Genomic DNA, 27,884 nt, shown 5'->3' on the forward strand with positions numbered 1-27,884 from the left:
GGTAAAAATTTTTCTATGATATTTATGTACATAAATTTTGTTGCAAACATAATATTATATACTAAATGTGGTACATTAAAGAAATTTATAGAGTGTACCGAAGATATTCATAGTGTATCAGTACCGTTTGTTTTTAGTTTTAGAATATCGTAATTCAGTTAAGTAATAATTTAAATTTTAGAAGGAAATTCCTAAAAGTAAGGAACTTTATAGGTAAAGAATTATTAATAAACAAGTTTCGTTTTAATATTATGTATAGTTATTCAAATGTACTAAGTTCTTTGAAACCAAACACTTTAATCAAATTAGATATAGTTTGTTAGCACTTAAATTTCTTTAAGAACTGTTCAGTTAATTACAATACCTTTATTATCGTATTAAAAGTCATTAAATTGGCAAGATTGTGTTCATTTGTTCCAGAAAATTTTACGAAGTTACAAGTCATATATCTAGATAATACTACACACATTAATCGTCATTCCTGACCATTTGCTCTAATTTGCTTTATCTATCCTCTAGTATAACAAAATATTTTTGAATTTTTTCAATTAAAAATATTTTGCTTACTGATATGACTTATTTTAAGAGAGTATGCTTTTATACATAGTATTTATCATTCTTCTTATTGGAATTGTTTAATATTAAACATGTTAGAAAATAGCGACACAAAATATTTTGGCTACATTTCACCATCACAAGGGTTTAAAAGTTTTACGTACACCCCTTGTAAAATATGATTTTAGTAAAGAGAAATGAGAAAAAGAAAATTAAATACAAGAAAATTACAAATGCAAAAAAACAAAAATGCAAAAAAAAAACTGGGATTTTGACCTAAATTTTCTACTTCTCCGGCCTTTATTGTTTGAAGATAAGACAACTATAAGAATAAAATGTTATTTTCATTTTTAGTATTGTGACTGACTTTCAGTCTTTTTTACTTTGTAAAATTTTACATGACAATGAAATATTGTTTTATAAACTTAGCTGTATAATGTAAAAATACTAGTAATTAAATAGTAACTAATTTAAAATAATTTGAGCAATGTGATATAGTTATAAATTCATAGGACTTAATAAAAGAATGGACACTGTGTCCGTTCGATTTAATGTAGACTATACAATGATTAGAAATATGAAATGAACATTCACGAATAATATACCAAATTCGAAAAGTTTTCTTATAATTTTTGTTTTACTCAAAATCATTTAAACTCAAAATTTACTTAATTACTCTAATTACTGGATCTAATAAACGCAACAAATATAATGAAATCTTATAAATTAGTAGGAAAATAATTTAATAATTTTTAAACTGTATAGTTGATTACTGCTTCCATAAGAATTTTAGTTCATTAGAATTTTAGCAAATTCAAGAAAATCGAACTTTCGTCCTATTATTTGCGGTTTACTTTAGCTAAAATTTTAATATGAGTTTACCATATTAAAATTTAACTTGTTAAAAACATCTTAAATTCAACAATAAGATCTATGGTATCTTAAGAGTCGATATAGAAGAATATGCAATAATTGATTAATTAAATTAATTAACTTTAACACATTTTCTTTTCACATTACAAAATACACATTTTACTTTGATTATATTCACTTATATTTTGAAGTTCAACTTCTCCCTAAACACACTGGGAACAAAGGAAGAAAAATTATTGTACATAATATGCATCTTATGGGTACACATTTCTTTACGTGTAAATTTCTAACACTTTACTTTTAATTTGGTTTTTTTCATAAGATTGTTTCATTAAAACAAATGATTTTTCTCTGATTCTAAATACACTTGGTTGTATAACTATGCATTTATGTATGAGAAGCAAACATATCAAGCTTTTACCATTTTTCACATATAAAAAAAAATCAATTTGAAAGAAGGACTTCGTCATGATTCTGATTAAACCCAAAAGATTAATTTATTTTCAATTTATTTTTCTTTTTTGTTTCATTTCTCTATTTCGTATTTAAAATCTATATGTAGAAATAAAAGATTAAAGAATTTTAACCTTTAAGAAATAAGAAATAGAAAATAATTGAATCAACAATATTATATAATAAAACATATAAAATAAGATTTATTTATTGGTAATGTCTAGACAAATTTCTAAAATCAAATTCATTTTTAAAAGTTTTTATATTTTATTTTTTTTGGGATAAACAGCCGGTAAAAGCATATTGTGGTATAGAATCGTTAATAACTAAAAAAAATATTATATAAGATAAATATCCTTTTTCTTATAAATGTTAAAAAATTCAATAATATTCATAAATTAAATTAGAGAATAATATGGTTGCCTATTTTAGTGTAAAATATTTAATACGAGTATTTCGTGGGTAATATAATATTATAACTCTTGAAATTTCATACAATTTCGGAAATATTCAAGAAATTGTTCTTAATCATTGAATATACATTCGGAATTCGTATTTTTCTTAAAGGACATGTAACACATGCGGATATGGATACAAATGGAAAAGTGCTTTTTAAAAAATTTAAAGTTTACAGTCGAAAATAAGAGAAATTTCACGTTGAGAACAATGACACGGTCAATATGGTGTATGAAATAAAAAAGTTCTCATTAATTTCCTCATACATTCAAATGATTAAAGATGGTCCGGATCTAAAGGATAGTACTGCATCTTTCCATTACAAACTACTTTAATGTAAAAACAAAATTATTTTTTATTGCCATAGTTTTCATTTCTAAAACTGAAATAGAGTATCGCTTTACAAAAATGATCCTGAAGTTTTAAAAGTTTTCTAATTGATCTATGTCTTAAAAGAATTGAAAGACATTTTTTAAAAATATCCATAATACACATTTTCTAGTAGTCCTGACTGGTAATGAATGAGTGCCATTTTTTTCATAAATTTCCTAATTAATAATATTTTCGTAGAAAATCGATAACGAATGACATTATTATTTAATTTCGCTTAATTTATATTATTAATACTAATTTATTAATTTATTTAAATTAATCGCTTAATTTTTTATTTTATACTTCTAATTTTATTTTATATACATTTATTTATATACAAAAGAGACGGTGAAGTATTTGTGCGAAATAATTTACTGGAGATAGTAATTGGAGATTAACTTGCACCCATACTACCCAACATAAAATCTAATTTCTAAAAAAATCCTAATCTAATACTCGTGCATATTTTAATATACGAAAATTATGACTTTATGAAATCATGCAACAAAAACAGAAAAAACATTTTTTTTTCAGCCCAAGTCAATTTTTTTCAATTTTGATTTAAATTCACGCATAATGTATATATAATATATCCATACATACATACTTTCTTAACATATTATTATTATATTTACATTTTTAATATGAAATAAAAAAAAACCTATAATAAATCAATTTATTACCAATTTTTATGGTTTATTTTACAAGGAATAGGGGTATGTAATGTATGTATATAAATTAAAATTTAGGGCATTCAAATCAAGTCTAGATCTTGGTTATTATAGAAGTATAAATTTTATTACTTAAGAAAATAAATTTTAGTCGTTTTAATATATGAAATAAATTTATGATTTATTTATGCACCTACTCATAGAAAATAATTTACCGACTTATGAATGGAACACATTTCAGCCCATAAGAATATTTTCATATTTTTTGAATCATATAACAGTATGAGTTCAAGGATTTCATACTATGATTTCTCTCCATATACCAGTGCATCCTTATACATTATATTGAGACGTGTTTATCTATTTTTATTAGGACTGTAATAAAAAAAAAAAAACAAATTTTATGAGTTTCAAATTTATCACCCAAGATCAATATCTGCTTCATGATATTATTTATTTTGCTATTTTTATAGGATATTTTATAGGATTAATTAATTTTTAAATGCATATTTTCACCATAACTATAATACTGTTGCAAAAAATTAAAGAAAAACCGATTTTATTTTAAAATCTAGAGTTACTTGTACTATCCAATTTCATACGGCTTAAGTTCTATTTTACCTACAACTATAATGAATTTTATTAAAATCTACAAAATAGTTCTTTAGAAGAATAACCTGTAAAAATTTGAATTTCAGAAAATTGATTTACAACAAAACAACAAATATGGTGTATAACAATTTTAAAAATAATAAAAACTAATTAATAAATAGATTTTTTTATTCATCCAGTAATAATTACATTTCTGCTATCTGCATCCTTTCTTTCTTTCGTAAACATTTCATTCATTCCTTTTTTTTTCAAATACATATGCATACATACTTTTCAAAAAATTATTTTCACCACAATTCCAATTTTACCAAAGAAAATAATAACATAACCTTAAAAATAAATATTAATAACGAAATTGTATAAAACATTAAAACAACAATAATAATGAAAACATTAGAAAATGTCAAAATATAAACTGTCATAATTATCATTTTTGCCAACAGTATACATACAAGGTATACAAAACAAAATGACACTCAATGTAGCCAACATAATAATATTAATGCGTATAAAATGGAATAAATATAACAACAACAATACATAAATAAATAAAAGACATTTTATAGTTGTATAAAAATTTCGGTATCTACAAAATCTCTCCACAATCTAAAAAGCAAAATATACATTTTTGATTACAGAGAGAACAAATAAAAGAAAATAAAAATAATAACAAAAACGAAAATAAAATCTCCATTCCTCTCCACATTATTATTTCTATATGCATTTTACTGTAAAGAAAATAAAGCAAAAAAAACATAAAGTAAGCAAAAAAAAAAATTTACATTTTTTTCTTTTTCGTTCTTCTTTTTGTATTCATTTTGACATCTTCTCTCAGTTAAAGTCAAAATTCATAGAAGATTTGATTTTTACATGTGTTTGTGTTTTTGTCATCGGGTCGCGGTTTTTATTCGTCGTCCAAGTTTTTTTTTAGAAGAAATTTTTGTTAAAAATTTTTAATATTATAAAAAGTGTAAAATTGAAATAAATAATATTTGAAATATTAAAATAATTAATATATTTATAATTATAAAGTTCGATTTAACTGCAAATATTGAAATAGAGTTCGAAATAAAGTGAATAAATGAAATGGAAAAAAAATTTTTTTTTTTGTACTTTAGTGATTTTTATATGAATATGTAATAGAAATAAAAAAAAATTACTGGCGAAAAAAAACACGAAATGAAAATTTAATTTTTAAGCAAAAAAAAACAAAAAATCAAATATTCTTGCCACCATTTAATTGTGTACTATTTATTAGCATTTTTCTCTAAATTAATTGACAAATTGAAAAAGTAAAGGTTTTCATTATTTTAGAAGGAAGAATAAGAAAAAAAATTAAAATTCATAATTTGCAAATTATTTAAAATTTTTGAATTAAATTTTCTTTGCATTATTGAAAATTCAATTTTCAATTGAAAAATTCTACTTAATTAATAAAGTAATTTATGTTATGATTTTAAAGAAATTTCATATTTTATTTAGTGTAATTGATAAAATCTTGTGTGTGTTTTTTTTTTCTTTTCTTAAAAATTTTCTATATTCTTATTAGCAAAATAAGTATGTGTGTATGTATATATAAAAAGTATATTTATGAATTGGGAATATTATTTTATTTTCTTATTGACAGCTGCTGCTCTGCTGTATAGAAAAAAAATTTTTTTTTTCTTACCATCAAAGAAAATAAAAAAATCAATAAAATGTGCAAAAGAGAAATTTATATGTGTGTGTTTGTGTGTGAATTTTTGATATACTAAGTAGGTATACTTTTTATAACATTTATTATAATTTTTTTTCTTACATGAAAGTAATTCTTACATAGTGTCCAAATAATTATCCAATATTCAAGAATAATATAAATGAAAAAAATTTTTGATATACAAGATTATTTAATAAAATTTTCCCATAATAAACATTGAAATTTTTATCCTATAAGAATTTCTCTAGTTAGAATAAATTTTATTCGAACAAGAATAAATATAGTACGTGTGTGTTTGTGTGTGTTTGCATAAATTGGTCTATTTTGTAATGTATTCTCTGTTATGTGTATACAGAATTTATTTTTCAGTACACTTTTTTTTTTTCTTATACACTTGTTTTTTCTTTTTTTCTTTTATATTAGCTCTTATGAAGCTCCCATCTATCCAACATTAATTTACTTACATTACATACAATGTGGGTTTGTATTAAATTCGCTCGTTTTTTTTTTTATTATTTATTTTTCTTAATTTTCTAATTCATAAATTTTAATATTATATTTTAAAGAATGTTGTTTTTATTTTCTCATTTTTAATGATAATTTAAAATGTATAAGCAAGAAGAGAAAAAAATTTATAAAAAAAAATGCAATTTTTTACCGTGATGTTGATATTTTGTATTGTAATTAATTCTTAATACTTTAAACCATTTGAATATTTAAATGAAAAACAAAATTAAAATATTAAATTAATAAAAATAAAAATCAACAAAGAATTTAATTAGACCAGGCACCTAATAAACGCCATAAAAATGTAGGTACATATGCATATTTTCATACCAGTATGTTGGATACTTGAGTAAGCAGGAACGTATACATGACGAGAAAGCAAGTACATATGTAGATACCAACCTACTGACTAACTAAAAAAAATTCACATACATTCCTACACATTATCAGCCTACTTACTTATTTATTATTTTAATAAGATAACAAATTACATTTGAAATGTAAATTTTTATTCAGTAATAAAGGAAGATGGTATTATCACAGCTATGTATATGGAAATGTATAGATTCAAGGCAGCTGTAAATGTTTAATTATGCATGTGAATATTCCTATTAATTTAGCTATATATATACATACATATGTATATTCTTACTTACTTTCAAAATATGTTTTTACATACATTCAATGAAATAACTAAGCAAGTTATGCTTTATGTTCTAAGTATGCAAAATATACCTACATAATTACATAAAATTAGGTACTAAAAACATATATTTATCTACATATTAACTATTAACAACTTACTGTATATACATATATGTAATATTATCTACAATGAGTATGTAAAAGCCAGATATAAAAATAAATAACTAAATTGATTAGGAAGATATTATTAGCATTTTATTTTTATGATAATTTATGCTGATTGTGTCAAATATAAAAAATTTTTTTTTCTTTTATTTTCATTTGCATTTGTTCTTGTTTTTTTTTCAACTTTGATTCAGTTAGTCTTGATATTTTTACGCCTAGCTGTTTATATAATATATATATATATGTACCTATATTGTTTTTTTGTTGTAGCTACTATACTAAAATTATTTTATTCAATTCAATTCAGAATACATTTATGTATGCCATTACGAAATAAGTCAATATACATTTTATTAAATCCATTGAGAAAATATAATAAATATAAAAAATATAAATTTTTATAAAGAATAAAATGCTGTGCAATTGTCGAATACACACATAAGTATACATAATATACTTACATATTACTTACAATAAATAAATTGGTTATAAAATTAGGTTTGCCAGATCTAAGTTTTTTAATATGGAAATTATAGCAGTTATTACATAGATAACTGATAATAGTCGATTCTAAGTTCAAATTTGCAATAAATCTAAGGGTTTGAGGAATAAAATGCCGGTTGTTTGCAAGCATCCTTTTTTCTTATAAAAATAATTTCTTACCTAAAAATTATATTTACCAAACCGATTCTTTTGTAGTTCGACCGCAAATGATAACAGCACTTACTCTAATTAATTCTCAGTAAAATACATGTGTTCATAAATAATTTTTAATATACGTTTTCTTTTTCGCCTTATCTTTAATATGTTCATTATGTGCTCATGCGTTCTAAAACATTTTACGTGGATTGATATCATTATTTAACCTAATTTAGTTACTCAGTAAATAATATACATACTTATATATATACACATAATGAATAACAATTGTAGTTTTCAGAGTTTGTGAGTGTAATTTTTTATTAAATCATCTTTTGAACTGAAAAAAAATTGATGTATATTGAATTTAAGACTAAAATTCTAGTTAGAATTCCGATCTGTTATAATTGTAAATAACATACTTACTTGTTTAATTTTTTCAAAAACATTTTGTTTATGCACTATTTAAATTAAGATGTGCAACATAGAATAATTTTCCTTTTGTAACCAATTATTAAAAATTTAAAAATCAATTAATCAATAACTTATTTAGTTAAAATTTTTTTCAATATTTTTCTACTGCAAACAGCTTGACCATCCTATGTACCCATTATATACGTATATCTATACGAATATGCATATTATCAAAATTCATTAATAAAATTTTCTCCCATCCCAAAATTATCATGTCCAAATGTTTATGACAGTATGAGACTTTTTTATTTTTAATCTTTGAATGATCAACAAACTAAGTTTTAATCTGAAATATGTATGTACAAAAATGTTCAATTCATTCATTTACTTATACTTATCAACTGGTGTGAATTTCAAATGGTTGCGCCTATTGTTTATTATTTTAACTTTATTAATTTTCTTTTTTATTAAATTTCACACCAAAAAACAAGCTTAGCTTACTGCGGTTATCTTAAGTTGTATACAAAAATAAACCTATTTTCAATTTTTTTGTTTTATGGTTAGTTTTGTTTACAAAAAGAATTTAAAAAGAAATGAAACTTTTTTAAATATTAATATTTTTTTTTTTTATTCACTTGATTGTTGTGCTACTTAAAATAAAAAATGTGTAAAAAATTACAAGTTTGAACGCAAAAATAATATTTTTTCTTAAAATAATAAAAAACATTAATAACCATAATAAAAGCGAACCAAAATCTTTTGTTTTTTATATTGTGTGTATCCGTATTTTATTTGTAATAGAACTATGGAAGCCCCAGTATTTGACATTTAACTTTCCAAAATATAAAATTGTATGTGTTTGTATATTGGTGTAGGTATTCATGTATGAGTATTAAGCAAAAAAGAAAATAAGGGAAACAAAAAAATCTATAGATATCTACATTCTTCTTCTTTTTTTTTTTTTGTATGAATAAATCGGGGTTATTCGCAGCAAAGTAACATGCCTGCGTACTAGATTCTATCATGTGAAAAATAAAATAACAACAATAACACAATATATAGTTGAACATAAACAGTAAAAATAAATTTTTTACTTACTTTCTGTATTTTCATCTTTCTTTAGAAACTTTTTCTGTATCTCTAGTATATCATCCAGTATTACATTATACATTAGATATAGATATCGAGATTTCATACACATGTATATATATATATACATTTGTGCATGCATACTTATTTTTATTCATACAACATTTACTTTACAGATTAATTTTTCAAAAATTTATGATTATCTCTACTACAAAATTACAATTGTTATTATTTATTTGAAAAAAAAGAAAATAAAGAGAAAAACCAAATGTTTAATTTAAAAAAGTTGAGAAAGGAAAGTAAAATTTTTACGCCTAACTGTGTTTATATAGAAAATTGTGTATAAGAAAAAAGAGATAGAATTCTAAAATTTTCCCCCAAAATTTTATTTTGCATTTAAATAATATGATAAATAATCATTTATATGTATGTATGTATATGTATATGGAAATTTTTATATTAACAAATATTAAATATAAGTACATACTTACATACCTATTTAATATTAAAAAATAAAAATTTGTTTTAAATGAAAATTCTCCGTTCCAATTTAGTTCTAGTCAATTCTACCAAAATTAACTTTATACTTTTACTTTATAATATAATATACTTATTTATAGAAAATAGTAGTGTGTATTAAGTATACACGTATATTTAAACAAAAAATTACTCTCGCTGATAACAAACATCATCATAAATTGATAAATTCCCATAAATGTTGAAAAGAGAAAAAAAACCATTATGAAAATAAGCAAAACAAAATAAGAAAAACAAAAATATTATAAAATGCGCGACATACTGCCCTCAAAGTGTTGTACAATTATAAAAGATACCTACATATAAATATACATTTTTTTATGAGAACATAATTGCAAACATACAAAAGTTACATATTATGTGTACACACATAATATTTTATAAAAGTTTGCTTACAATTATCATTATCAGAATTATTATTATAATCAATATCATTAATGATTATTATAATAATTTTTTTATAAAATCAAGAATCATTGCAATACAATAGTATAACATAATTTGTTAGCAGTATACACATAAATTACCTACATAAAAATATTCTTACAAAATTATTACAGAATAATGCATAAACATACATACATAAGTACATACATTAGAACATACTTACATACATTATCTTATCACCACTTTTATATCCTCAATCGCATATGGCTGCCGATGATGCACCTACAAAATGAATGTTTATATGTGTGAATGTATAACATTTTGTGAGCATGCACATATAGAATGTATATTTGTATGTATAAAATAATGTGTGTTAAATTTCTCATTTCATTTGATTCTGTTCTTTTCTTTTTAATTATTTTTTCTTTTCTTTTTTTATGGTTATTATTTTTATATATCGGTAGGATCATTGAACTTTGGGGTGCCTAATGGATGGTCGGTCGTTCATAATAAAAGACAAAAAAATATATATATTTTATGTATCTATACAAATAATAATACACATGCACGTTGATTTTATCTGTATAGATGTGTGTGTGCACATTTTAATTTCTAAGTATACGCATTCAATTTTATTTTTTACTTCTGTTTACTTCCTTTTGTTGTTTTTGTTTTATTTTTAATAAAACATAATATTTACTAAAGGCATATTATTAATAAAAAAATATCAAACTAATTTTGCATTAATAATTTTTATTGCGATAAGAAAACATTTTTTTGTTTTAAATGAAAGTATAATTTGCAACTAATAAAAATTTTAAAGTTTTTGAGGGCTTTCTTATTTTATAAATTTATACAAAATTGATGCTGATTCATTCAAACAAGTACCTAGAATTGTTTGATTTTCATATTTGTATAATATACAGGGTGATTCAGAAAGGTATACAACAGCATATACCATTGGTTAGAGGGTCGAAAATGAGTAAAACTTTTGTTCGGGAATTGGTGCAAAATCTCAAGGGTTTTCGAGATACAGAGATTTTTACTAATTTTCGCGATATTTCTAGTTATCTAAGCTTTTTTGATTATAACTTCCGTTCCGGAAAAGATAGGGGCTTCAAACAAACAGTTTCTGAAAGGTTTAGTGAAGGGCTCAAAATAAACATCTTGCTTGATTATGTATTTTGTATACTTTCGGAATACCAATCGTTCGAACTTTAGGAAAAATCTAATTTTTCCAGTTTTTTCTAACCAGGTAATTTCGTTTGATATTTTTTGACGAATACGTACAAAAAATAAGCATTATAGAGTGACATAAAACGTCAAAAAGTAATTTTATTTATTGGAAATTTGACAACTTACTTATTTAAAGCACTTTCTTTTGTGCAAGCCATAAGATATTCGTTTTCTTTTCAAAATCATATTCTTAAACAAACTTTAATTAAATTTTGACTCGTCGCTAGCTTGTTGGTTGTTAAAATTGCAGATTGTCCAGTTAAAATTATCATATAATATCAAAGATTTTTTTTCCAAAACAAAAGATATAAAAAATATCATCAAACCGTTTTTTTATTCAAGTTTTTGTAATGTCATCTACAGTTATTTGTTTGTTATGAATGACATTTGATATCATTTTATTGTGAATGTATGCACAAGTGTACATACATATATGCCTACATTGTTTTGTTTTTTTCTCCATATTTTATTACTAAAAAAAAATTGTTTTAAAAGATTGACGATAAAAGAAAAAAGAAACGTTATTTTCACACAAATTTCGGTAAAAAAAAAATCGAAAACAAGAAATTATTTTAGTTGGTATTAAAAACGCTTTTTTTTATAAGAACGCTAACCTTAACTGATAAATTTTTACGCTTCGATTAAAAACTCGTTATTTTTTTTCATAAATGTCATAACGTATAGTTACTTACTTGCTTTTGTATGGTACATAAAGGTTTTCAAATATTTTGGAATCTAACTTTTTTTAAATAATTATCTTGCTAATATTATTAACTAACCAAATGTATTTAATATGGTAATCGGTATTAAACTTTAACCCATTATCATCAAATTGTAATGAATTTGGCAACATTTCGTAAATTATAAACCTTTTCGAGTTGGAACACAATTAAAATCGAAAAAAATTAGTTTGAAAAAAAAATTGTTTTATATACATGATTCTCTTAGTAACATAATATTGTCGATATATTGCACACTTTTAGGGGTTGATAAGAAGAAAACTTAGCAGAAGCAATATGAGATACAAAAACTCAGAAGAGGAACAAAATGCAAAAAGTAATTCTAATGGAATGACATAATACCTAGAAGTAGCTAACCTTGGACTTTTGTGTCTTTTATTTACCGTACTTAAATAAGACTTAAAGGTTCACATATATATAAAAACTAAAAATTTATTAAATAAACGATAATAAGATAATGGTTAGTTTTGGCGGCCATTTTCTGGATATCGAAGTTAAAAAATTTTCTGTTAAATGTGCGAAGAGTCGCATTTTTTGCTTACCACTTATATCGGCTACAGACTTTTAATTCACAAAATAATTTTGTATACTCTCAAATTATTCGAATATACCACAAACTTTCCCATGTATTTAATACTTAATATCAAAGTTTTCATTTAATATGACTCACAAAAGTTGAACTACTTACTCAAAAGTCGTTTATTTTTGAGCTACTAATACGAATAATGGCTATATGAGTCAAGTAAACAAGTAAAAAAATAATTTTTAAATTTCTACTCAAATTTAAAATTTTTAAAAGATTTACCTCAACAATAATAATATGTACATTGATATATATGTATAAAAGCGTGAAGAACGTGCCTTCGCGAAATTATTACTTATACGTTATTATTGTGCACGTCTCACAATATTATTGTAAATATAATTCGGAAGATCCAATATAATTAAAATAAATATTTAAGTATTCTTCTCCGATTTCTTTTATTTCTTTCAACATTAAATTCAAAAGAAAATCTATTAAAATTCCATGCATAACTTTGAAAATATTAAATTTGTAGCAGCATGTTTACTTATTTATGATTCTAATAAATATACACAAACATACAAGAACCAATTTATTTATGAGTTTAATGAAATGAAATAGTTTAAATGCTAAGTATATGTACATATTTATGTATATAATTAATTGTATAGAAAGTGTTTAAATACAGATCGTGTTCTTTATACGTACAAGTAGCAAAAAAAGAATTAAAAAAAAAAACAGCGAAATCACTTTAATTTTGAATTGATGATCTAATAATTTTTAGTAGTGACCTATGGCAAGAAATAACCTAATAATTCATTTAGAATTAAAATATTAATATATTTTCAAATTAAAACAACAACAAAAGAATATTCTTTACAGAATTTCAAAAACAGATGTGATTTTTTTTTTGTTATTTTCTTCTTTTTTTCGCATATATGTACATAATATATGTACGTATGTATGTATTACAAAGTACTACGCCATTGCCGTATGTTAAAAGTTAATTTGATATGAAGAAGTAAATATCTTATAAATTGTCATTTGGCACAAGTTTTTTACGTCTTTGCCAAAATGTATAATAAGAGAAAATAAATTTCATTTACATTTATAGTGTATAAGTATGTGAAAACATTTTTAGGGAATTTTATTTTAGTATAAGTAGATGAAATTATTTTAGGGAAAATAAATTACTTAATTGTGCAAAAATAAAATTGATTTATGGAAAGCTTTTGAAGTAGAATCTATTTTAAAAATTTATAAATATCTTAGATTTGTAAATTTTCATGTAATTTTACTTGTATATTTAAAATATAAATAAACATTTATTAATATTAATTTGTTAAATTTGTATAAGTAATTCAAAACTTTCTCATCGAATTTTACATAATATTTTCCATAAATCGAATTCGATCAACAAAATATCACCAAAATCAAATGATACTAATTTAAACGACCTTTAGTACTAAGTAAATTCTTATAAGATAAAATAAGACCCCTAAAAGCTGATCAATTCATTAAGCTAACAATTAAATAGATAATAAGTAATCGAAAAAATTAATTAACCTAATTGAATTTTTGGCTTTTATAGCTTCGTGTATTTTATATTGAAAGCATATTTAAAGTATCTTTAAAGTTTGGTGAAGTTCCTAAAACCCTTTCACAGTAACCAATATCAGAAAATTAATCAAAATTATAATTCAAACTCTTATACCATAATATAACGCATACTAAAGATCAAATTTTCTCAAAATAATATGATACCAATTGTCTAAAAACCTGTTTAACTTAAATTTTAACTTTCAATTAGCAGAATTATTAAAGTACGTCGTTACTACTACTAAACATATTTTTTAATTAAAATTTAAGAGATACTTATATGTGCTTGTATATTTATTTGTATAAAGTTATTTTATAATCATAATTAAATTAACTTTAAGTAAAATACATACGTCTGCTTAAAAAAAAAAAAAAACAATTTAACTTCTTATAAATTCAAATTAAATTTTTTAGTTCATTATTATGGTAATTACAGCGGTATAATAAGAATTAATAATTAATAACCATAAATACAATAGATTAACCTTTCTTATTCACATTAGCATCTTTATATCATTATTACAAGGTTATTTGCTAAAAATAATTTAATTACAATGTCACAACCTCATAAAATCATAATGATTTGATGATCATTTACATTTCTATTATCGCAGTCAATTTAATAATAAAAGAAAATTTTACTAGATATAAAAGTTGTTTGGTTATTATTCTTTTTAAATCTAATAAATAAGTACTTAAATGTTCAAGGAATTTTAATTTTTTTAATTTTCTGCAATTTTCATTTATTTAAAAGAAATACTATAGACACGCATCTTTGTCTTGCAATTAACTATATTTCTTTTATAATAATGCTTAAAATTCTTAGCTATTCTAAGCAAACTTTAGTTTTGAGTTTCTACAAAATTTTTATGCATGCAATACATTTGGAACATTCATTTAGATTTTTTCTCATCTTATTTTCAAAATATTTTAATTTACAAAATCGCATTAATTTAAATTTGAAACTAACTTAACTTTATCCTATAAAATAATCATGGAGCAGATCTAAATTTCGACTAACTGTAATAAAATATAATATTAAATATTAACAAGAGAAAAGAGAATTGACCATTTTAACTCTGTGATATTTGTACGAATGTTTTCCAAAAAATATTGGACAAAACAAAAAAAATTTGATACTAACATTTATACAACTTGATCATGGTTTGCGTACATATTGTTATTACTTAGTACATATTTGTCAAATGCAATTTATTTTTGAATTTGTATAGGTTTTTGATTTGTATCAGGGTATTAGTACATCAGAGAGTTGGATTTTGAGCGGATGCTGTAGGACCATGTCCCGAACTCAAGGAATAGGGCGCGCAAGAAATACTTATATGCGGCTGCGGTGCACTTTTATCCCGGTTTTACGAATCCGAAAAACTACAATTGCAGCAACTTATACACCTTAGTAGCCCTATCAACCCATTTATTTACACAGAATTTGAATACTATACGCTTTATACATTCCGAGATATGACCAAATATTTGATTACACGTTCCCTTCATCCAGTATTCTGTCGTGCGGATGTAATAAATGTTATAGTAAAAAATTTCAAGTTATAGATATTTTTGTAAACTACAACTTACTTGAAGATTCAATTTCTTATTTTCGTAAATTTTCATTATAGTAAAATTTTCAATTTCTATAGTCAATATTTACAATTAGCGCTTATAAAATTACTATGATCTATTTAATTGTAAAATTAGAATTCATTAGAGTCTTATTAAAATTAGAATAGTTTTTTTTATAACTACATTTAATACAAGACAATATTATCATTCAAATTTCTAGCACATGTCTTCGAGAACTATTTTTAGAACCATAAATTAAAAAAAATTATTTTTACACTTTAATAGTAAATAAATTTGCTTTAAACTTTTGAGCTTTAAACATGAATTTATGCAATATATTCTAAATACTTATACATAAGTACGCTATATTGCTGCAATATTTTGCATAAATAAAACATTAAATTAATTATTTAGCATAAATAAATCGAAAGTATTTGAAATATAAGTGGATAACTGTTGCACTCGTTTCTTTTTCATACAAACATTACAAATTTAGTGCAATTCATATAGATTAATTTGCTTGTATAATATGCATTAAACACATAATATTTGTGTAATTGTAAATGCATAAATTTAATACTATACACACATAATATAAAATAAGGGCATTTTAAGCACACGTTTCATACGTATACTACAAAAAAAAGTCAGCATTTAAAGTTTTTCTTGCATATCTGCATATCAATTAGTTTGTTTAAATAGTGTGGTACTTCTATTATATGTTATAAGTATATAAAGTGTGTAATGGTATACGCATTATAACTGAATATACGTATACATATTTCTGTGCTTACTTATATGAAGATCCATTACATTGCGATCATAGCATATCACGTCATGTCACATCAATGACTACTTCATTTTAAAAAACGACATGTAACGTATACAATTTAAGTAGATGTAAAAAAAGTAAAAAAAATAATTTCACTTTTTTTTCTAAATTTAATTTAAATAAAATTGTATATGTATTTTGTATGTATAAGTAATACCGTTTTAAAACAGAAAAATATTTAAATTATATACCGGCCGGAAACGGATATGTGCAATGAATTTTTCTTAGAAAAGTTCAAATTTGATGGTCAAAAAATATGCACCGACTTGTTGTTTATTGTAAAGAATATATTTTTAACAGGATTAACAACCTAAATGTCTAAATGACGTATAAATTTAGAGGACTCATAAGTCAATTTTAAAACTAATTAATTGTATGCTAATTTAAAACTAATGATACTTTGTTCACATGCCCATTGGTTGAAAAACGCTACTAAGTTCGTATACCTTTTATAGTTCTTGTGATTTTGTAAAAACAATTCGTTTGCTAATTGAATGTTGCTAATTGAATTGAATGTTGTTTACATTGGGTGACTTATACTAATTAACTTCTAAGCTCTTACGATTCTATTAAAAATATTCACCTGCATTCAAAAAATTTTTAATTTTGACTATGCAAAATCAATTTTGAAATTTAATATATTACTTACCACAGTTTTGAGTGAATTCAAGAGAATATGGGTGAAAATTGTTCAGCAAAACATGATTACTTAAATTGCACTATGCCACTGAATATGAAATTGATATTTTGCTGACTTTGAGTTTTGCGTTGCTGCTTTTCCTGTCTTCTAAATTCGACTTTGGCATTGTATTCAATATTTCAAATAACCACGCAATGGTGTACAGAATTTATCAATCTTCTACTGTTCATCTTCTCTCTATCTCATTTTACATTTAAGATAATTTCATTTTAAAAGCAACTTTTTTTCATTCATATTATTTACTTGCACTTATTCATCATTCCTATACAGTGCACTTGCTTCTATATAAAATTATAAGGCATCTGCTACATATAATAGTGTATTTATGCAAATATAATTATACAAGTGTATATCACCAACCTGATAATTCATACGCACATGCATACAATCATACGAATAAAAATAAAAGTTTGCTTATATTTTTTTAATATAATATTTTTTTTTTATAAGGTGTGACGCTTTTAAAATAATTAAATTTAAATCAATTTATTTTATGTTTTTTTTTTTTATACGATTATTAACTGTTTCAGTATATTATAGTACTTACATACACCTCGTTATTAATTCTGAATTGAAAAAAAGTCCATATATAGTATTCAGAAGTGTCTACCAATTACATGATGTGTCATGGCTTTTATTTGTACACCTTCATAATTTAAATTATATTTATAAATAATTGGTAAAAATAAAAATTTATTAAACACATTAAAAATAATATTGAAAGTTGCGTGGAGATTCCAAAAAAAAAATGGTTTATTTAAGCTGCACTTACATGTTTGCAATTCTGTTCGAATAACCAAATAAGCATGTTAAGGTTACAATTTATTAATAAATAAAGTTGGATCAAACCAATGGTTTGTATTGTAGCACTTTTCCCTTCAACAAGTTAAAATCCTGCTTTTAAAAACACTCTATGTATATCTACCACACTATTAAAATTATTTTCATTCATAAACGATACTATTTCTAGGATTGCATATATTTAGGATGAACGATTTATGCAGTCTTTGAAATAAAGCAAAAATTAATATAAAAAGGGGTTAACATAATGCTCGATTTTAAGGGTTAATTGTGTGAGTTAAGAAAAATAATTATATTTTTTAATTTCATGGAATTTACCAGTAGCTTTCTGCGTTTATAAAAATTTGGAAAAGCTTGCGGTTTCGGAAATATAAGGTGTCAAAAATTCAAATTTTACGAATTTCAAGAGGCGATAACTTGAGAGGGGGTGGAGATGGAAAAAAATTTTCTTCTAACGAAATGAATTCTTTGTTAATGTCTAAAAGCTCCTAAAATTTCAAAGTTCTTCAGGCTGGGGTCTTGAAGAAAATTGACATCAAAAATTTGGAAAAAAAACGACTTAAGATAACGGTAAATTTGAACGGCCATTTTGTTTTTCTAAAGTTTAACTGTAGTATACCGCGCTAGGGGAAGCAAGCCACTGTCTTTCTGCGTTTGCAAAATTTCAAAAATGCTTATGGTTTCATTGCAACAAATAGTTAAAATAGGCCATTTTTAGTGTTTTGGGGGGGTATAACTTCTAAAGGGGGGGAGATAGGTAAAAATTTTGTTCCACGGAAATAAGTTTCTAGTAAAGATCTATATACGTATTAAATTTCGGCTTTCTATCTTTAGGAATGTAGAAGTTTTGTAAACAGACACACGGACGGATGGACGGACGGACGGACGGACGGACGGACGGACGGACGGACGGACAGACGGACGGACGGACGGACGGACGGACGGACGGACGGACAGAGTGAAACTAATAAGCACTTTTTTTCAAAAATTTTTTGGAAAAGTGCTAAAAATTAAAAAGAAGACAAAATATTTTTTTTTATAATTAATTAAACACATTAATAAATTGTATTTACATAATTTTGGCTGGATTCCAATTTGAAAGCGATAGTAATTGTAAGTTATACTATTTTGAAGTGATCACGGTTGTTTTAACTAAATTTGCAATGCGGGTAAAATTATTATTGGTAATTACTTATAAATTTTAATGTATTCAATACTAATATTCTTAAATACTTATGTATTTAAAGATACATACTTAAGTGCCCCAATTATTCATAAATTTTCCATGGGGTATTGGACGCTCAAGTATTCAGCCACTATATCCAAAGAAACCACTATAAGGTTTCAAAGCCAATATTACAGAATTATTCAACAATCTCTAAAAATTTGCTTTTCTGATTTTTATTTAGCAAATTTGGGCAATTTTTATATTTTTTTAAAATTCATATAATTTTTCCAATATACAACTGGGAAGACATCTGAGTAGGAGCTAAGAATTACTGTGGTTACGAAAATTCGGAAATGACTTTATCGTAAACAAAAAACATTAATATACATGTACATAATACTTATTACCGTATATTCTATACAGTGCAATAAAATTGAACATAATTCAAAAGTTTGTATACAAATTATAAATGAACCTATTTACGTAAAATATCAAACAATCTCTAATCTTTTAGAAGTTTTTTTCTAAAAACATAAAATAAAAAAAAATAAATTCAATGTTACAATGAAAACCTCTTGTTTTAGCGAATACACAATTTATAACTTCATATACAATATGTTTAGATATTCGTACTTTAATCCCTCACGTTGTTTTAACTAACTATACATGTATAATTAATGACTGTTAAAAAAAATTATATACTCGCGATTATTCACCAATTTAAGAAATTATAAAATTAAAAATTATATAAGCAAATAAAAAGAAAAATAACTTCAAAATTCACGTCAGAGTTTTTACTTTATATCATAATATTTACCGCACATAAATGGAACAAAGAAGTTCATTTAGAAAACGAAAATAAAACATAAAATAAATAATACTGTGAAGGTGTGCGTTTTATGAACGCTTAAATTGTTTCAAGCGAAAAAAATGAATCGCGTGAACTTTAAAATTAAATACATAAATACACGTACATACATAGTACATTCTGGTATAAAGGTACATTCATTCACAATGTGTATAAAATTATCTTTCATACTTGAACTGTAAGTGTTCTCAGTAATTCAAATCTCAGTGTTCATAATAACAATAAATTGTTATTGAAATTTGGCATTGAATGTTCCCAAAATTCACATTAAAATATGATCTTCTTCATTATGCACTTAGTGAGGTTTTCAGTTTTGCACAGAGATGGGGATGAGTTGAGGCATGAAATTATAAGTGGGTATACACAATTAAATTTTTAATAAAAATAATTTTACATAAGTTGAAGTCTCAAATATAACTAATAAACTTGACTAAAAATTAATGTAGTTAAATATTAACTGCATAACATAGCAATCAAAATATCAAATATATAATGAAAAAATACATTTTAAATTTTTTCACTGATGGCCGAAAACGATCAGTGGAGTCATTTACCCTGTTTTAAGAATTTTCTTTTAAATTTTTTGATTTTTAAGAATTTTTTTATGAATTGTGAATGAAGAGAATGTGAATAACTTTGGCTAGAAAACATTTATCTCATATCAATCGGGAAAGTTAAAAATTTTTACGTATACCTTTTTAGCACTTTTCCAAAAAATTTTTGAAAAAAAGTGCTTATTAGTTTCACTCTGTCCGTCCGTCCGTCCGTCCGTCTGTCCGTGTGTCTGTTTACAAAACTTCTACACCCTTGAAGATAGAAAACTGAAATTTTATATGTACATAGATCTTTACTAGAAACTTATTTTCGTTGAACAAAATTTTTACCTATCTCCCCCCCTCTTGAAGTTATTCCCCCCCAAAACCCTAAAAATGGCCTTTTTTAACTATTCGTTGCAAAGAAACCATAAGCATTTTTGAAATTTTTCAAACGCAGAAAGGCAGTGGCTTGCTTTCCCTAGAGCGGTGTACTATAGTTAAACTTTAGAAAAACAAAATGGCCGTTCAAATTTACAGTTATCTAAAGTCCCTTTTTTCCAAATTTTTGCTTTCGTTTTTCTTCTAATCCCCCGCATGTAGAAGCTTGAAATTTAAGGGGCTTTTAGATATTAACAAATAGTTCATTTCGTTAGAAGAAAATTTTTTTCCATCTCCACCCCCTCTCAAGTTATCGCATCTTGAAATTTGTAAAATTTGAATTTTTGACACGTTATTTTTCCGAAACCGCAAGCCTTTTCAAATTTCTATAAACACAAAAAGCTAACGGTAAATTCCATGACATTAAAAAATATAATTATTTTTCTTAACTCACACAATTAAACCTTAAAATCGAGCATTATGTTAACCCCATTTTATATTAATTTTCGCTTTATTTCAAAGACTGCATATATGCATGATCCTAAATATATGCAATCCTAGAAATAGTTAAATATGTATGAAAATAATTTTAATAGTGTGATAGATATGCATAGACTGTATTTAAAAGCAGTATTTTCACTTGTTGAAGGGAAAAGTGCTACAAAACAAACCATTGGTTTGACCCAACTTTATTAATATCTTGCTTCTTATTTCTGATATTGTTTTTCGAAAAAAGTAAGTAGGTAACTATTAACGTGTTCCTCGATATTTACCAATAATTTTAAAAAAAAGTTGAAGTTCAAAAGACCATTTATATTTTGTGTGGTTTTTATGTTGTTTATTCTGTAATTCTCATGAATATGAGTCATTAAAATGCTAAATACATATAAGTAGTTATATAATTTATTTAAATATAAATTTGATTGTATGTAATTCCATGTCTCCTCGCAGTCAATGAAAGTATAGAATTATAACAAGTCAGGTATATAAAAAAATTTAAGTATTAAAATGCATGCAATCTTGTGGTTGTGGTACATAACACAAAATTGTATAGAAACTATGTCTAATAATCGAATATAATATAAGATTATTCTTTATCAAGTAAAGATTTTGAAATATTAATCAAAATTCCCGTAACATAGGATCAATTTACCAATATAGGTACTTTACTCAGTTTTTTCGTTTTCAACAAAGACGACGAAAAGGTGACGAACTAGAAAAAATATTCTATACCAAAAGGAAAGCGAGAGAGGATTAGTCATTAGAAAAAAAATTAAAATATGAGAGTTTCTGATTTCTCGTGTTATGGTTAGTAGAAAATTAATTTTGGAATAACATTACTATTTTTTTTCAAATTCCGAAATGTTTCCACAACTTCAATAGAATTTTAATTGAATTGCACAAGGTTCACTATAATATTAACGCTTTAAAATCTGCTATGTATATAACGAACGATAACAGAAATTTATAATACATTTAAAAAGAAATTGTAAAAATGAAAGAATGAAAAAAAAAGACTGACTACCTGTCTCATTGTCTCATGTTACCTTTACCTTTCAGGTTTCTTTTTTCTTTCGTACCATGTCTTTGTTTTTTTTTTTGTTGTTCTACAGGTAAACGTTGTGAATTAATTTCTCTTAAGTGTGATGTTTTGTGGTAATAAAGTGGTATTTCCTGTAAATTTGTATAATAATAAAGAGATAAATAATTATTCTCTGTATAGGTATACTTATAGGAATTCCTCAATTTTTTTAGTATATACTTACATACTTATTTATTTTATGATCTCATTAGAGAAACTCAAAATTATAAATATGTAGGTATACAAAGTTTGGGTCAATTTTGATAAATATGTAAATAATTTTTAACAATTTATAATTAAATTTTAAAATATACATTTTGATATTATTTTGATCTCAAAACCGAGCATTCGTTTTTCATTTGTGGTTTTGTTACAAATTATGTACGTGCAACACTTGCTTATATAATATTATAGAAAATATAATTTTTTGTATAAGTATGTATGTATGTATATAAATTGATATAATATTGTAGTTGTTATTTATGTAGTTCTATAAATTTATACAAATATTAATTGCAAACAATTAGTCTGGCTAAATCAACATTAATTATTTTGTTTTATAAGAGAAATAGGCGAGCATTTCAAATTTAGTGAAACATAATATTCTCTAATAATTTTTAATTTATTTATTTTAAATTAAAAACCATAAATTATAATTCATATACATACGTATTATGTAGGTATGTATGTATAATATAATTCATGAAGCATACGCTGAATTCATCTCTGTTAAGTATGCTATATCTAGTTAATTGAAAAACAAAAATAAATTAAGAATTAAAAAAAAATATAGAATTACTCGTATTTTATAGCGTATTTGTTATGAATTGATGTGGGAATAATAAAATTTAGTTGAAAGCAACTAAGTACAAATTTTATTTCAATAAATAACAAAGATAAATGAGTCATATTAAATTATATTTTCCGAATTTCGAAGCTAAAATACAAAACTCCAATGAAATCGTAATGTTAATAAACTTTTGTTTTGGATCAACATGATCTGGTTTTGCTATACACAACATATATACATACAAAGTTTAGTATTTTAAAAACATTCTAAAATCAATTTTTTTTATATTCTCTGGTTATGGTTTTGTGTTTTTAAAAATTTTGAATCACAAAAAAAAAAAAAAATTTGGCCAAAACTTAACATTCACCGCGATAAAAATAAAAATTTAAATTATACCATCGTCTGAGTATAAAGTTTTACAGAAGACAAGTTTTTTAATTACACAATAGAACAATTCTTTGAATGGCACTAGTAAGAATTAAGTTTTATAAATTAAAATAGATACCGAAGCGTAAAATTAACCAATCAATTGGTATTCCAAATTTTTTATCATGTACATATATGTACATACTCAATATGTGGGTAAGGCCACTGAAAAAAATTAAATTTTGGGTTTAGGCCAAAAAAATAACGGAATATAAGTAGGAAAAAATTGACTTTTTTGTCGATTAAATTAAATTTGGAACCTAATTTTACATCTATTTCTAATAAAAAAGCAAAAATTTTGTGAGTGAGGGATACGGTATTTTGCTTCTGAGTCCCTTATATATACCTTATAAAATAAATAAACTTATTTCTGTTACTGTTTTAAATTCAAATATCATAATCATAATGTCAAGCTTGATACATGTTATTTTGAGGTTAAATAAAACATAGATTGTCTGCTTTCCTTCCCAGCTTTACATAGTGAACTGTAAACTTTTCATTTATAAAGTTTTATAATTATTTTCGAATTATCCTTTTGGCTTGCAATAATGAATTATTTTTAATTGGTTATAAATTATTTATATGAACATACTTACTTAGTTTTAAATGTTCCAAAAAAAAATTTCACAAAATTTTGTAAATATTTAAAACTAAGTCCTCAGTTTGCAAATTTTAAATACATATAAAATTTTTATTACAATTGAAAATTTTTATTTTAAGACGAAAAGGAATTTGGAAGGCTCCGGTTTAGTTTTTATTGTCCTTGGACTAAAATTACAAAAATATATTAAAATTGCTCTCAACTTAAATTATAAATTCGTGGAACTCATACTTATTTTATATTCTAAAATTTTGTTTTCAGTTTATTTGTAATGAATGATGTAAAGTTGATACGTGACATAGATTGCGTATAATAATACAATTTACAAAACCAAAAAACAAGAGAAAGAACAAAGAATAACTTTTCTTTTGCAATAAAAACATTAAAATAAATTGAAAATATTAAAAAAAAAATGATTGCATTTTATCAAAATAACCTTTAGTCAGTGTTGTTGGTGTTGAATTTTAACAATATTAAACAATCGTTTTATTTTTCCTTTTCCTTTTTGATTTTTTGTTATTTCAAATGGTCTGGCAATTCTATTAAAACAATAAAATTTTATTAATACCATTGTTCGGTTAAACTCTTCAATATAAAAGTAAGTTAAATTGTGTATGTATGTATTAATCATCCGCACTATATTACAAAATCTAAAAATATTTTAATAAAATTTTTCTATATTCGAATGAAACGTAAAAACAATCATTATTACAAAATAACACATTTACTAAAAAAAAAAATATTATTATGTAGACACATAAAAAGAAAAAAAAAACACACACAAAAATTATTTATAATGCAAGGAAATTAAATTCAACTAAACCCCTACTTTGTATTCCCAAATTCTAAAATTTCATCATATTTTCACTTAGCATTACAAAGTACTATAGTACATGACAGTTGTTGTTTTACAAAAGTACGTACTTACATATGTAAGTATTTTGGGCTCTGTGATCTCATACACAATATGTTCAACTTTGATATACATATTATGTATGTATTCATGTTGCCACAATGATTTGAATGTGAATATCTAAATGAATTTTAATTTTTTATAATAAATTTATGTATATATGTACATGTATGTATTATAGGTATCTAGCTATACATAATAACCGTATATATAGATACCTAAACAACACATACACGTACATAAATATAATATTCTAGTTGTACATACTGTTTAGTTAGTGCCCGGCAAAAATTTTATGATATAAACCAAAAAAATAAAAATAAATAAATATAAAAAAATAATATTCATTTTTTTTTTGTTGGTCAGAATTAAATGACAAAATCAAACTATAAAAACGTACTAAAGACCGCCATTTATGAAAAGAGTAAATTAAAAATAAAGAATATTATAATTTATATGTATAACATATAAGTGTACATAAGTACATAATAATAAAAAAAAAACATAATAATAACCAACAAATGAAACAATGCATCACGTTCCAGTTTTGATATTAAATTCATATATTATCTAGTCCCCGCTTAAGTATATCAATACTAACAATATTTACATAATATACGTATATATATATATGAATTATAGCGATAAATTTTATGTCGTACATGCACAATAAATAAAAACCAACTTTTTGAAAATAAACCAATTTTTTGTCATATTATTATATGAACACGATTTTATATTGTATAACAGATATACATAAGTATATGTGTATACATTATTAATAATAGTCAACAAAACAATAACAAAAAATAATACTAATAATAATAATATGCTATAAATTTAAGAAGCATTTACAAAAACACAATACCATTACTATTTTAAAGCCGTATTTTATTAATGTTCTGTAATTAAAAGAAATAAAAAGCACGTGCCAAACAATAAGAAAAAAGTATAAAACAAAAAATAATCCATCTATAATAGCACAAGAAATAAATATTGTAATTAAAAACTCTACAACAGTTCTACAATTTTTTTGGATTTCATAAATATTAACTTACATATAAAGTACATAAAGTTTAAAATATTATAATATTAATGAGTCATACAAAAAAAGAAAGTGTTTTTTAAAGTGTATTTTAAATATTGAATACTTCAAATTCCTAAAATTTATAATACAATATTAATATAAAAAATTTAACGCACAACATTATTACACCTTTTTGAATATCTTCGAATTCAACAAACTGTTATATTATAAAATTCTAATATCCACAATTATACATACTAATACTTCAAAATTGTCATATTTTGTAATATATTTTATGAATTATTGTTATATATACTTAGCTTTTATATTTAAAAAATAAGAAAAAAAATAATAAGAACATCAATTGAAAGCAAATGTGTAAGAAAATAACATAGGTATACTGATAACTGCTATACAAAAAAAAATTGTAACTGTTATACAGAAGGTTGTAACTGTTATACAACATTTATACTAATTGCCACGGAAAATTCATACAATTTTAAATGTTGAATATGAAATATTTAAATTAAATTTTGAAAATATAACACTTACTAGAAGCAAACAAGTAATATACACACGAGCATATTATATATATATATATTTTTTATAATTTCTAATAATATAAACCAAAAAAAGGAACAAAACATAAGAAACATATAAAATTTTATACAATTTGAATAACACTGGACGGAAAAATGTTTCGTCCAGTTGTTTTAATAAAAAACATTAATTCAATGTTTTCATCTATCATTAAAATAACAGTAATTCTGTTACAATTTTCTATAATAATAACGGTATGCAATATAAATTTAATTGCATCAACCGCAACAGCATTTACGCAATTTGAATCAGAAATAATATCAGACAATTCACCACCATCAACACCAACAGCATTATCATCATCGTCATCAGATTTAACTGATTCTACAAATAGTTATATAATTAGTAACATAAATGATTCAAATAATAAAATTGGTGACGGAAGCGTTGGTAACGTTGGTAATGATAATAATTTAAAAAATGATAGTAATAAAATTAGAAATACTATTGCTGATGCTATAAATTCTTTAAGTAATTTTGGTATAATTAATACAAGTGGCAATAGTGGAAATATTGATAGTGTTACTAATATTAATAATGGTAATACTGGTCATATTGATGGTATCTCTAGTAATTTTGATGATCAAATAATATCTGATGGTGGAGGATACAGTTCAAATATTGATGGTGGTAAATATGGTATACATCCACGTTATAGAACTTTTGTTGGTAATAATGATGGTCTTATTCAAATTGGTGATGGCAGTGACGGTGATAATTATGGTAAGAGAAAAATTATAATACTCGTATCCTAGTATATTATTTACCATTTTTTCTTTTTTTTTAATATTATTTAAAAATAATATTTAAATTAGTTTAATACTATTATAGGCTGAATGTTTTAAAAATCTAATTGTAATTAAATAAATTAAATAAACATAATTAAGTTTTCATATAGTAAAGTGTAAATGGGTG

At 23.7% G+C, this 27,884-nt stretch overlaps 1 protein-coding gene across 3 annotated transcripts in view; it reads left to right on the forward strand.

Annotated features, from left to right (window-relative positions):
* Window positions 1–4,895: 4,895 nt before the first annotated feature.
* The window catches only part of LOC129605853 (tyrosine-protein phosphatase 99A), a 128,823-nt gene continuing 105,834 nt past the window's right edge, over window positions 4,896–27,884 (forward strand). For 2 of the 3 annotated variants that reach the window (XM_055515829.1, XM_055515831.1), the window contains exons 1-2: window positions 4,896–5,284; window positions 25,709–27,692. In XM_055515829.1, the coding sequence (XP_055371804.1) occupies window positions 27,065–27,692 (628 nt within the window). In that variant the 5' untranslated portion in view covers window positions 4,896–5,284; window positions 25,709–27,064. Of the gene's footprint in view, window positions 5,285–25,706; window positions 27,693–27,884 lie in introns of those variants that run through there. The other variant, XM_055515830.1, reaches the window with a different exon arrangement.

The sequence above is a fragment of the Condylostylus longicornis genome, unplaced genomic scaffold (genome assembly GCF_029603195.1).
Source record: "Condylostylus longicornis isolate FDR11 unplaced genomic scaffold, ASM2960319v2 ptg000015l, whole genome shotgun sequence".
Lineage (NCBI taxonomy): Eukaryota > Metazoa > Arthropoda > Insecta > Diptera > Dolichopodidae > Condylostylus > Condylostylus longicornis.